The sequence below is a fragment of the Callorhinchus milii genome, unplaced genomic scaffold (genome assembly GCF_018977255.1).
Source record: "Callorhinchus milii isolate IMCB2004 unplaced genomic scaffold, IMCB_Cmil_1.0 Scaffold2, whole genome shotgun sequence".
NCBI lineage: Eukaryota > Metazoa > Chordata > Chondrichthyes > Chimaeriformes > Callorhinchidae > Callorhinchus > Callorhinchus milii.
Window position 1 is genome coordinate 62000704 of NW_024704743.1, and position 13231 is coordinate 62013934.

At 45.0% G+C, this 13231-nt stretch overlaps 1 protein-coding gene across 1 annotated transcript; it reads left to right on the forward strand.

The window, feature by feature from the left end:
- Positions 1 to 1850: 1850 nt before the first annotated feature.
- On the forward strand, positions 1851 to 13231 carry LOC103186343 (charged multivesicular body protein 5). The gene is made up of 8 exons (XM_007905308.2): positions 1851 to 1995; positions 8296 to 8400; positions 8833 to 8879; positions 8989 to 9082; positions 10169 to 10240; positions 11011 to 11119; positions 12142 to 12254; positions 12702 to 13231. Exons 1-8 carry the CDS (start codon positions 1927 to 1929, stop codon positions 12750 to 12752), a joined length of 660 nt encoding a protein of 219 aa, XP_007903499.1. The 5' UTR covers positions 1851 to 1926; the 3' UTR covers positions 12753 to 13231.

Here is a 13231-nt window from a genome sequence, read left to right on the forward strand (position 1 = left end):
ATATATCCTGTGAAGTGCTTTGAGATTTTCTTCTGTCGTGAAAGGATTATATCAAATAAGAACATAAGAAATACTAGACAAAAAAAGACCAAGTTCCATCTAGTTTGCCTTCCACCTTCCTGGTGGTCTCATGCACATATGTCCCGAACTACCTATGTACAATATCCCATAATATTGTTTCTTAAAAGAAAACTATCTAATGAGAGGATTATTATTATATAGTAAAATATTATTATATGGTATATTATTATACAGTACAACATCACCTAAAAATCTCAAAGATCTTCACAGGATTTTACTAATAAGTGGAGTGATTGAGTTAGAGATGACGACAAGCGCCTGGATTTGAATTTTGAAGAGCGGATGGGCAGGTTACGGGGTTGAATCAGACTTTCATTGCACAATACCAGGGACTGAAAATACACCCTCTTCCTCTTTAAATCTTTCACAGACTGAGGCTGAATGAGCTCATGTAAAAACACTGATCTGGGTCAGCACATTTCTTCTCAAAATGTCAGCTAAGCACATCCACAAGGGAAATGGTGGGGTCAAAGTGAGGTTGTTCATTGCAGTCATTCAACTTGGTTGAAAAAGAAAACAATGGGAGTGGGCAGCAAAACAAGTCGTGATCTAAGGTCACCGAGACAGTTAAGAAAATATCAACTGAGTTGTTGTTACAGACTTACTTCAGAAAAAAAACTGTGCAGATTCATGAACATTTACATAACTCAACTCATAGTATCAAAACTGTAGATACTTGTATTACTGTAGCTTAAAGCCACTTCCTTCTCACATAGAAATATTGGCTATAAGTTCAGGATGGACAAAAAAACATGTAAATTAATGTAACAGTGATTGAGGTGTCAGCCTGGCGCATTTAGTAGCTCAATTGGCTCTGAGTCAGAAGGTTTGGGTTCAAGTCCCATATCAGGACTTTTTGAGATCATAGTGGAGGCTGACGTTCCGTGTGTGATGCATTACAGAGGTACTGCCGTTAGGATAAGATGTTAACACTGAGGTCCTGTCTGTCAGTACAGTGGTTGTCAAAGATCATGTGACACTGATTAAAAACTTTATTAAAAAGCATTTTATGGATTATGAATCTGGTCTAACCATATTATCCTTGCATTTGATACAGGGCCTTAGCACATCGTTGAGATGTCTCAAAGCGCTTTATAGCATTTCACTGTAATAATACTGCAATGACTGTATGTATAGGCGAATGCGGGAGCCAATTGTACCCAGCGGTATCCCACAAACAGCCGTGCGTGATTGAGCTATCGTATTTGGGAGGGATTGTCCAGAGCCGAGGGACGTCCTCTCGATGTAAAAGGTGATATATAAATGTAATTTTGTTGCTCTTGGTGTTGGCCCAGGACACTGGGGAGAAACTGCCCACTGCTATATTCGAATTGTACCGGGATTTTTAACGTCCACCTGAACGGGCAGACGGGACCTCATCCGAAGGATGGCAACTCCGACAATGCAGTGCAACTTTCCCCATCACTGCATGGGAGAGTCAGCCTGGACTGTGAGGACCACGTCCCCACTGACCAACCAGACCACCTGGTGCCTCAGAGCTGTGAGTGCAGACACCTGAGCCCAGTCTGACATTGACACAGACTGCCTCACCGGCTCCCTCTAGTGGCGCAGGGCTGCAATGCACCAAACCCTCCAGAGTTAACTCCGCCCCCCTCCCCAGCACACCCCACCCCCCGGGCACGTGACAAAGGAGCGCGTCGACTTCGATCACGTGGCGCGACGCTGGTCGCGTGACGAGGCGTTTCTTTCGGTTTTCCCCTCGGCGGCGAGGACGCGACGTTATTGCGTCACGCGCGCGAGGGTTCGGCAGTGTGACGTCGCTGCGTCACGTGAGCGGCTCGGCAGTCCCGGCGGCGCGCGGCCTCGCGGTGTTCGGCAGTAAACATGAACCGTCTTTTCGGGAAAGGAAAACCCAGAGCCCCACCGCCCAACCTCACCGACTGCATCGGCAACGTGAGTACCCGCCCCGGCCACCGGGGCCAGGCCACCCCGGGGCCAGGCCACCCCGGGCCCAGGCCACCCCGGGACCACCCCGGGACCAGGCCACCCCGGGACCACCCCGGCCACCGGGACCAGGCCACCCCGGGACCAGGCCACCCCGGCCCCAGAGCACCCCGGGACCACTCCGGGACCACCCCGGGCCCCCAGGCCACCCCGGCCCCCAGGCCACCCCGGGCCCCCAGGCCACCCCGGGCCCCCAGCCACCCCGGGCCCCCAGGCCACCCCGGGCCCCCAGGCCACCCCGGGCCCCCAGGCCACCCCGGGCCCCCAGGCCACCCCGGGCCCCCAGGCCACCCCGGGCCCCCAGGCCACCCCGGGACCAGGCCACCCCGGGACCAGGCCACCCCGGGACCAGGCCACCCCGGGGCCAGGCCACCCCGGGCCCCCAGGCCACCCCGGGCCCCCAGGCCACCCCGGGGCCAGGCCACCCCGGGCCAGGCCACCCCGGGCCCCCAGCCACCCCGGGCCCCCAGGCCACCCCGGGCCAGGCCACCCCGGGCCCCCAGGCCACCCCGGACCAGGCCACCCCGGGCCCCAGGCACCCGGGCCCCAGGCCACCCCGGCCCCCAGCCACCCCGGCCCCAGGCCACCCGGGCCCCAGGCCACCCCGGCCCCAGCCACCCCGGGCCCCCAGGCCACCCGGGACCAGGCCACCCGGGCCCCCAGGCCACCCCGGGCCCCCAGGCCACCCCGGGCCCCCAGGCCACCCCGGGGCCACCCCAGGCCACCCCGGGCCCCCAGGCCACCCCGGCCCCAGGCCACCCCGGGCACCGGCTGTGCGAGGTCTGAGGCAACCCGAGACTTAGCGACGCCCAAACTGTCTGTGTGTGTGTGTGTGTGTGTCTCTGTGTGTGTGTGTGTGTGTGTCTGTGTGTGTGAGTGTGTGTGTGTGTCTGTGTGTGTGAGTGTGTGTGTGTGTGTGTGTGTCTGTGTGTGTGTGTGTGTCTGTGTGTGTGTGTCTGTGTGTGTGTGTGTGTCTGTGTGTGTGTGTGTGTCTGTGTGTGTGTGTGTGTGTGTGTCTGTGTGTGTGTGTCTGTGTGTGTGTGTGTCTGTGTGTGTGTGTGTCTGTGTGTGTGTGTGTCTGTGTGTGTGTGTGTGTCTGTGTGTGTGTGTGTGTCTGTGTGTGTGTGTGTCTGTGTGTGTCGTGTCTGTGTGTCTGTCTGTCTGTGTGTCTGTCTGTGTGTGTCTGTCTGTGTGTCGTGTCTGTGTGTGTCTGTCTGTCTGTGTGTCTGTCTGTGTGTGTCTGTCTGTGTGTCTGTCTGGCTGTGTGTCTGTGTGTGGGTGTGTCTGTGTGTGGGTGTCTGGCTGTGCGTCTGTGTGTGGCTGTGCGTCTGTGTGTGGGTGTCTGGCTGTGTGTCTGGCTGTGTCTGTGGGTGTATGTGTCTGTGGGTGTGGGTGTGTGTGTCTGTGGGTGTGTGTGTCTGTGGGTGTGTGTGTCTGTGGGTGTGTGTGTCTGGCTGTGTGTGGGTGTCTGGCTGTGGGTGTGTATGTGTGTGTCTGTCTCTCTGTCTGTCTGTGTGTGTGTGTGTCTGTGGGTGTGTGTGTCTGTGGGTGTGTGTGTCTGGCTGTGTGTCTGGCTGTGTGTGGGTGTCTGGCTGTGTGTGGGTGTCTGGCTGTGTGTGGGTGTCTGGCTGTGTGTGGGTGTCTGGCTGTGTGTGGGTGTGTGTGTCCGTCAGTTTTGAAAGGTGATGAGGCATTAAATCAGATGTAGTAGAAATTGTTGTTTTGTCATCAGGAAGTGATGATCACACAGCGCAGTCACCATTGTTATAATGGATTCTGACTGTTTCCATCTCCCTATTAACAACAAGATTACATTTGTATAGCGCCTTTCAGTCAGGAGGATGTCCCAAGGATCCATTAAACATCTCAATGGATTCTGCCTCTAAAGCCATTTGAGGCAATGATTGCATAGAGTCACATACTTAACTCTGTATTTCTGGAGCCACTGTGTAATATCCTGGTTACAATTTTAAGGTTGTATCCTTGTTTTAGATTCCTCTCCCAGTGGGTTGAACACTATCTGGTTTATCAGTTTTCAGTGTCACTCCAGCGAGAGGACACATAACTATCTGCTATATTTCCTTCTCTTTCTATTGTGAGAGACCTGGGTACGATTCCCGGGCAGGGCGAAACGTTGTCAACCTAGCAATAAGTCGGAACCCGGTACAACAAGAACAACAACATTACATTTGTACAGCACCTTTCATGTCGGGAGGACGTCCCAAGGCGCTGGACAATGTACAGCATTTCAGACCCGAGCTGGGGTCGGGGGGGGGGAGAAAGGGGAGGGGAAGGGGGGTGACCGATGATATGGTCGAAGGGGAGGGTCTTGAGATGGGACTTGAAGGAGGTTAAGGAGGGGGTGAGGCGGAGTGATTGGGGGATGGAATTCCAGAGGTTGGGGCCTGAAGGCTCTCCCACCAATGGTGGGTTAGGGGACACGGAGCAGGCCGGAGCCGGCTGAGGGGAGGGAAAAGGTGGGTTGGTAGGGGGTTAGGAGGTCTCCGTGGTAGGGTGGGGCGAGGCCATGGAGGGCTTTGTAGGTGAGGACCAGGATCTTGAACTGGATACTCTGAAGGAGAGGTAGCCAATGGAGTCGGCCGAGAGTGGGGGAGATGGGCTCACGGAGTTTGGTGCGGGAGAGGACACGGGCTGCAGAGTTGTGGATTATCTGCAGTCTGTGGAGGGAGGAGTTGGGAAGGCTGACAAGAGGGGGTTTGTATAGTCGAGCCTGGAGGTGATGATGGCATGAACAAGAGTATCAGCGGCCTGAGGGGTGAGGTAGTGGCGGAGTCAGGCGATGTTACGGAGGTGAGGGAAGGCAGAGCGGGTCATGGCTTGGATGTGGGGGAGAAAAGACAGTTGAGGGTCAAACAAGACACCAGGTCCCTGACTGGCTGGTGAGTTGTAGTGTGCAACCATGGAGGTTGATGCTGCCAGAGCGGTAGTTAGTGATTGGTGGATTGCTTTTTTGGGGGTAATAATCCCTTCGAAAAAAGTAAAATAAATAAAAATAATAGTTTGGTCACTCTATCCACGACCGTTTGTGGGACACTGCTCTGTGCAATTGGCTGCCGTGTTTCACCCATAAAACACACATTTTATAGTAAATTCTGTGAAGCGCTTTGAGATGTCTTGAAGATGTTATAAGGCACTATATCAAATGCAAGAGTTATTATTAATGTTCCTGTAAGCTGGTATAGAACGTTAAAATTACACTAACTGCTGAACTGTAATTCAATCTTGATCGTATTAGGAGAAACTGGAAAAACTGGTTTAAAACTTTCCCTTTTATTTTCAATGTTTGACTCCTTACATTGTGTCAGAACTCTTAGATTTGATCTGTATCTGGTCACCTCTGGATCTGCCCATATGTACTAGAAAAGGCTTATATATTCTATTTGTTAGAGACACTGTCGATTGGATGAGATGTTAAACATTTGACAGCAATTGCTTAAAACCTTTTTATTTAATTATTTAATCACTACTGATTTTCGAACAGAAAGAGGTCTTTGTGAAATAGATTATCTGTTCGTCCAGTAATTTAGTTCCCAGGTAATGTACATAACACTTTTGCTGCTTTCCCATTGTATTTCTGTTGGATTAAGATTCTGAAGTGAGGAGAGTGATGGTAGTGAGGAATCTGTAAATTTAAGGCGCAAAATTGTCTTTTTAAAAACAAACTATGTACATTGCCGCTGTGGAAGGCTTTTGGGAGTGTTTTTAGCGGATGGGAAAATGGAGTAAATGCCCTTTTTTCAACATCTTTCTTCTATTATGCATGAGATTTTAAACCCAAGATTTACATGGAATCTTTTCAATTTTGATGTTAGCAGAAAAGCGATCCGCCAATCGACTAACAACCAGCTAGTATATTGTCCATAATAATGCAGAAGTTACATGTCCGCCCACAAATATACAGTCCATTCACTTTACAGTATATTCTGTGAAGCACTTTGAGACGTCTAGAAGATGTGAAAAGTGCTATATCAAATGCAAGGATTATTATTCGTCATTTGTATGCTAGTCATCAACTAACATTTCTAAATTCTCTTTTATCCGGTCCCTTTTCCCTCATACTGGTGCTTAGAAACATGTATTACAGTAAATCTTCCAAATAATTCTTTGAAATATCCTCTTCCACTTGCTAGAAAATCTTTAGATCCAAGACCTTCACCTTGTGCTGATCTCAGATGTTAGGTTGGAAAAACATGAATCATAATCAGGATGGAAACAAAGGTAGTCACCAAATGCCTCCATTGAGCGAATAGGAAGTGGCATTATTTTTGGTTTCAGATGCTGTTCTAAAGTCGAAAAGCACATCACCCGCCCAGTATACACCATTAACCCCTCAGCCAATCACCCAGTCGGGGCTGAATTATTTAATGACTGCTGATCAACGTGGAGTCCTGTAGCTCAGTGGTTAGAGCACTCGCCTTACAAGGGTGCAGAGGAGGGTTAAAGGATACTACTATGCAGTAAAAGATAGTTTAATCTCCTAACTGGAATATCTTGAGGGGAGTGCTTTGCATTAAACTGTTCTGCTTTAATATGTTCTGCATTGTTGGTTTGGGTACAGTACAATGAACTTGCTGACTAACCTGTGTTTCTGCTCCTGACCAGTGCTTTCTGGTACCTTTTGGTTAGCTCTAACGATTTCTAGCGTTGCTTCTAGCAGCCGTTTGCTAGTTGGATAATAGTTTTGAGTGTAGATAAGTTTAAAAATAAATTGAACCAAATTACCATAAATCTGTACCTTATGTCATTAGATAATGTTTGAAACTTAGTCTGATTCACTATTGCGTTCCTCCCTCAAATTTCACCAGAGGGATGACTCATACTGTGTTTTAGTTCCACTGCTTCGCCCTTACCTCACCCAATTGGCCAATTCTTGACGATGCTACCCTGTGAGTGTCAGTAGGCTATTCAAACCCTTATTTCACACAAATGCTGTACATACCTTACATGTATTCTCTTTCTATATATAATATAGAGATATATTCTGGGAAGCACTTTGAGATGTCCCAGTGAAGCGCTAAGGTGTTATATTAATTGCTGGGATTATTATTATTACCTTACATCACTGGTCATTTGTTTGTCTCTGGATTTCTTGCTAATTGAGCACAGATTATTTGAGAGGAAAAACAAGTTTCAATTTCAACTGGTGTCAGCGTACAACAGTGTGTATGACAAAGGTGAAAAGGTATTTCTGACCACTCCTTTATACAGTAATCTTTTTCATTTAATGCATATTTGGGGATGATTGGGTCATCCGCACTTTGGCTCTGTAGCTATCAGATAATTAAATGTCCCAAAATAGTTTTGATCCCCTTTGTGTACTTTTTAACATTTATTGCGTCTTTTATAAAAGTGCTTTCCCAATGAACCCATTTAGAGAGTCAAATAATGGAATAGCTTTTTTTATTGGTTACAGGGTGCTGTTTTGAACAGCTGATTTTTCTGTTTTGTGCTTGCTGTTTCGTCTGCTGCAATCAGCATTTTGTACCCTCGTTGAAATTAACTGTGTATCCACAACCTTTATGGAGTCCTGCAGTTTAGTGGTTAGAGGACTCGCCTCGCAAGCGAGAGGACCTGGGTTTGATTCCCTGGCAGGGTGAAACATTGCGCAAGTTTCCTTACACCACACACCTCTGTTTACCTAACAGTACGTAGGAACTCGGTTGTTAGTCGATTGGCGGATTGCTTTTCCGGGGGTAATAATCAATCCCGTAAAAAAAAATAATATGATAATAATAATTTGGTCACTCACATCCATGACTGCTTGTGGGACACTGCTGACGCAATTGGCTGTCCTGTTTTGTTCACAAAATATATAGGCAATTCACTTTATAATACATTCTGTGAAGATGTGGTAAGGTGCTATATCAAATGCAAGGATTATTGTTATTTGAGTCTGTAATGTGTAATCTTTTCTTCTCTGTTTATATGCCAAATAGAGTAACCTATTGCAGAGGGCAGCCTGTTAAAGAATGGCATACATTTGGTACAGTGCCTTTCATGTCTGGAGGATATCTAAAATGCTTTACAAATTATAGTGTAAAGTCCAGTGACTTGAGCAAACTCATCAGCCAATTTGCGCATAACAGTGTCTCACAAACAGCAATAAAGTACATGACCAGTTTTATTTGGGGGAATTACTGACCAGAAATAGTGTCTCCCCCTCCCCGCACACATGCATCCATGTGAAGAAAAGTGGCAGAACTCATAATTTCCCTTTGCTTTATTTAGGTTGATGGCCGAGCAGAGTCGATTGATAAGAAAATTTCCAGATTGGATACTGAACTGGCCAAGTACAAAGATCAGATGAAGAAAATGAGAGATGGGCCATCAAAGGCAAGCTTTACCAATATTAATATGGTAGAGAATTATGGATGAGTAAATCCTGTGTCTGTGTAGTCATCAAACTATGAAATGTGCACCATAGGAAGCCATTGTGTAATGCCATATCACATGTGAAAACCAACGTTATAAAATCACTGTTTTATTTAGAAATAATTGTGAATCAAAACAAACTGGATGGCATGGACGACAGTTGTACCATGAGCACGTCCCATAACTAGGACAAAGCAGTGCCAGGGGCCTTTACAAATATCTCTACAAATGTCAGCAGTGCTTAGCTATGCGTTAGTTAAATGCTTCACAATGGTTTACTCTCAGAAGCAGGATCCCTGCATCTCATTATCGGAACTTGATGTTTTGCAAAACTACCATCTGTATATTGATGAGGTTTTTCATCAATTTTGAAACAGTCTTGTTGTTTTCCAGAATATGGTAAAACAAAAAGCAATGCGTGTTTTGAAGCAGAAGAGAATGTGAGTAATTTTTCCACCCAACCATATACAGTACAAATAAAACTATTCATTTGACTGTCTACTGATTAAATTATTTTAATTCATTCTGTGTTCTGTTGTACACTAATAGGTATGAACAGCAGAGGGATAACTTGACGCAGCAGTCGTTCAATATGGAACAAGCCAATTATACAATACAGTCATTGAAGGACACAAAGACGACGGTAAAAAGGAAAAATGCACAGCATCCCTTCACACTCCCTGAGTGATGAACTACAGCTGCTTAATACACCTCTGTGATACTTACTGGATCTACACAGTATAAACAACAACAAAATTACATTTGTAAAGCGACTCGAATGGCTCCCCATCCCCCAGAGGATAGAGTTCAAGATCCTCGTCCTCACTTTTAAGGCCATCCATGGCCTTGACCCCTCCTACCTCTCTGACCTGCTGACTCCCTACCAACCTGCCCGATCCCTCCATTCACTAGGCTCCAGCCTGTTCCATAACTCCCGCCTGACCCGCCCTACCATCGGTGGCCGGGCTTTCAGCCTCTCTGCCCCCATACTCTGGAAACCCCATCCCACGGTCCCTTCGCCTCGCTTTCTCCCTTGCCTCCTTCAAGGCTGGTCCTTCTCCGACCGTGATTTTGGTCTCCCGCCCTCCTCTCCGCCTTCCCTCACCCCTACACCACCCCTCCCCCATGCTCAGGCCCCGACACCTGACTGTTCAGCGCCTTTGGGACGTCCTCCCGATGTGAAAGGCACTATATAAATGTAATTTTGTTGTTTCACGTCGGGAGAACTTCTCAAAAAAAAAAGAGGTGGTATCATATCCCGTTGTCTGAGACAAATGTACAAGTTACCATACAATACTTCCTGTAGAAGAAACAAAAATCTGAAATTCAATAAGATGAGAGTAAATAGATTATTTTACACCAAACTACATTTTCAATTTTAATTTCTTCACCGTCGAGTACAATCACCTCATGCCCAGGCACCTCCCACCCGCTCCAACTTGCTTACACCTCACTCCTCTAACAGGTTCTTTCGTTCATCTGGCTGTGGCCTTCTGCATGTTCCTCATCCCCTCCATCATCGGCAGCCGTGCTTTCAGCCCCAATGTTCCGAGATTCTGGAACTCTCAATTCCTCTACATTGCCCCCTCTTTGCCTGCCTCCAGATCACCTGCTCTGCCACTGTTAAGCGCTCCGAGACACTACCCCATGTGAAGGGTACTATATAAATGCAAATTGTTGTTATAAATTGTGACAATGACACATTGCTGATATCTGGTCATCTTTGTAGGTTGATGCAATGAAAGTTGGAGTCAAGGAAATGAAGAAGGCTTACAAGCAAGTCAAAATTGACCAGATTGAGGTGAAGATCTTTCTGGGAAATGGTTTGATTTTTTGTAGTTGTGTTGCAATTGTGTGGCATCCAATTTAAGTCACTTATAAATCCATTCAGATTGTAAACTGGAAAACTTGTGAATGGAATGCTAAGCTATCAAATGTGTTCAACTAATGGTACAACAATTCACAAAACAGTCTGTCTCGTTTTAAGACTTATGGTTCTCTGTGTCTCTGCATTTTACTGTAATTATACAATTCAGCATTTATAAGACAAATAGTAGAAAATAACCTATTTTGAAAACGCATGACCTTTCGTACTCCAGACCGTTAGTTTTAAATAGCCTGGATTTAGTACTCTAGCCTTCAATTGGGAATTTAAAAGGTTGAAAGTGTTTGGATTTGTTTGACTTGCACTGCTTGTGACTAAATGTTACAAAATGATAATTTGATCATAAAATAAACCACACATCAACAAAGTAGATTGCCAGGTGAGTAACCCTTCCATTACTATTAATATTATATACTATGGTGTAGGTTCCTTTGAAATAGTTACCAGTTGGGCTGGCAGTGTATGCACATATTACAATCGTTGATTTTGCTAGTTTGGTCCCTACACTATTTATTGATCGTACCAGTCTTTTCTCAATTCATATCCGCATTCGTCCTCAAAATGCACTGCCATTACACTTCACAGTATATCCAGCAAAGCGCTTTGAGACGTCTTCCCAACGTGAAAGCCGCTACATTAAGCGCAAGGATTATTACTATTAATTTACTCATTTGTGATATTGATAGGATATTCAAGATCAACTAGAAGACATGATGGAAGACGCAAACGAAATCCAGGAAGCGCTAAGTCGGAGTTACGGGACCCCAGAGATTGATGAGGACGATCTGGAAGCAGGTGAGAGTAATCTTTTCTCCCCCCACACACATACATTATTATCTCATGTCTCTTATCAGATTTTGAATGTGCTGCTTGCTATAAAGGATAGAACATGATGAATGGTCATTTTAGGACACACGTCCGCAGTTGCCAGGAACTGTTTATGGAGCATGATGCAAAGATGTGCAACAGATTTTAGGAATGGGTAATAGAATAGTCCCGCTGTGGTGATCATCTTCCTCCTTTTGATAAAGGCTTCCTGTAGCTCTAATTTAATATGTACTCATAGTTTCTCATATTGTCAGCTAGACTTAGTGGGTAATACTCTCACCTCTTAGTCAGACGCTTGTAGGTTCAACACCCACATTAGGTCTTTGAGCTCATAACCTAGGCTGACACTCCAGTGCAGGGGGTCTCCAGCTGTTCGATTCCGATCAACCTCTTGGAGCATCAGGAAGTGGCTTGCCAAACACCCTCATCAGCCCAGGCACGTCCACTCAAAATTAATGCCTTGTTTCCAGTAGCTACTGAATTATGATATCCAAGGTGTGGCCATAAATAAAGGAAAATTCAATAAAGAAAAATTTATTTGGCTGGGGGATTGCTGCATGTTGGTCCTTCAAATGAGAAGTTAAATTGATCCTTTTCAGGTGGACATTAAAAGATCCATGGTACTATTTGAAAAGAGAGGAGTTTCTCCTTGTATCCTGACTAGATAATACTTTGTCATTGCTACAGTGGATGAAATAGCAAGTACAGAAATAGCTGTTTGTGTTCTCTGAATACTTAGTGTTCAAATAAGAATCAAAATATAAGTTTTGAAGTTAACTTTTCCCGGATTTTTCTGATGGTCAAATCATAATACTTAATGTTTCGCAAGGATGCTCCAATATGTATAATTCCAAACATGTGACCCTGATTTTATAATAGATCTTTCATGTTATAACCTCAAAAGTTGGGGGAAAACTAAGTCTGTTAAAATCTGAAATTAAATATTCTTTGTGAGCCATCTTTTCATTGCTGTTATTTTTTCTGTACAGAGCTGGATGCACTGGGTGATGAACTTTTAGCTGATGAGGACTCATCCTACCTAGACGAAGCTGCATCGGCTCCAGCTATTCCTGAAGGTGTTCCTACTGACTCAAGAACCAAGGTAGGTTTTCTGCCAACATTCGTAATTGCTAGCCTCTTCACAGATATGGGTTTGCATTACAGATCTTTGTGTTGCACTAAAATATATAGTGATTGACTTTCTCATATTGTGGGTGGATCCTGTTGCTTAAGTACTTAACGTACTTTAGATCTTGCCATAAAGTGATTTTACTAGCCCCATTTCCAATATAATGCCAATGGTAAAAAGCTAGCTCTTTTCTGAAGTTTATTGTAATTGACACGGTGAGCTTCACAGTACTTTAACTACTTGTGAGAATCAAAACGTGAAGCATGACACATTGGGTGAGCTACGGTCTGTAGATTACTAGGAATGCACTTAAATCCAAATGTTTCTGCTCAGTAAGGTTAATGATTGTAAGTTCAATCTGTAATAGTAAAGAGCATTTTAGCAGCCAGGGCGAATATTAAAACATGTTTACATTTTCAGGATGGTGTACAGGTGGACGAATTTGGCTTACCTCAGATTCCTGCTACTTAACAAGCATTTTCAAGCATGCCTGAAATAAACAGTGGGATTTTGTATGTATATTATTTACCAAGAATATTTGTTTCAGAAACTTCTATACTATAACCATAACCTAAGTCACTACACAGTTGGAATTTGGTTTGAAAAATAATTGTAAACATCTAGTGATTATTGTATCCCCAAATGTAAAGATAGGTGGGCTTTTAAAGTTTCTTTAAATAATGGAAAGTGCAAAAATTATCTTGTAGAATCATGGCTCATTATGTATTCTCCTTCTAGCTTGAATGTATGTGCAGTGGGTCCTTAACTCATCTAATGTTGATTTTGCTACTGACACTTAGCATGGTAATATGAAATACTGCATTTGAATATAATTTACCTTAAATTCTGTTGACTTCTAACTTGTACAGTAATACATTTGCTGCATTGATTGGCAATTTGAACTCTGCAAATCTTTTGTCTACCACAATAAAATAATTATTTTCAGATGA

Excerpts from the sequence above, each read along its gene's own strand:
- LOC103186343 (XM_007905308.2), top strand. The coding sequence starts at position 1,927 with ATGAACCGTCTTTTCGGGAAAGGAAAACCCAGAGCCCCACCGCCCAAC. Across the intron at positions 10,241-11,010 it reads TCAAAATTGACCAGATTGAG|GATATTCAAGATCAACTAGA; the intron begins GTGAAGATCTTT and ends TGATATTGATAG. Across the intron at positions 11,120-12,141 it reads TGAGGACGATCTGGAAGCAG|AGCTGGATGCACTGGGTGAT; the intron begins GTGAGAGTAATC and ends TTTTCTGTACAG.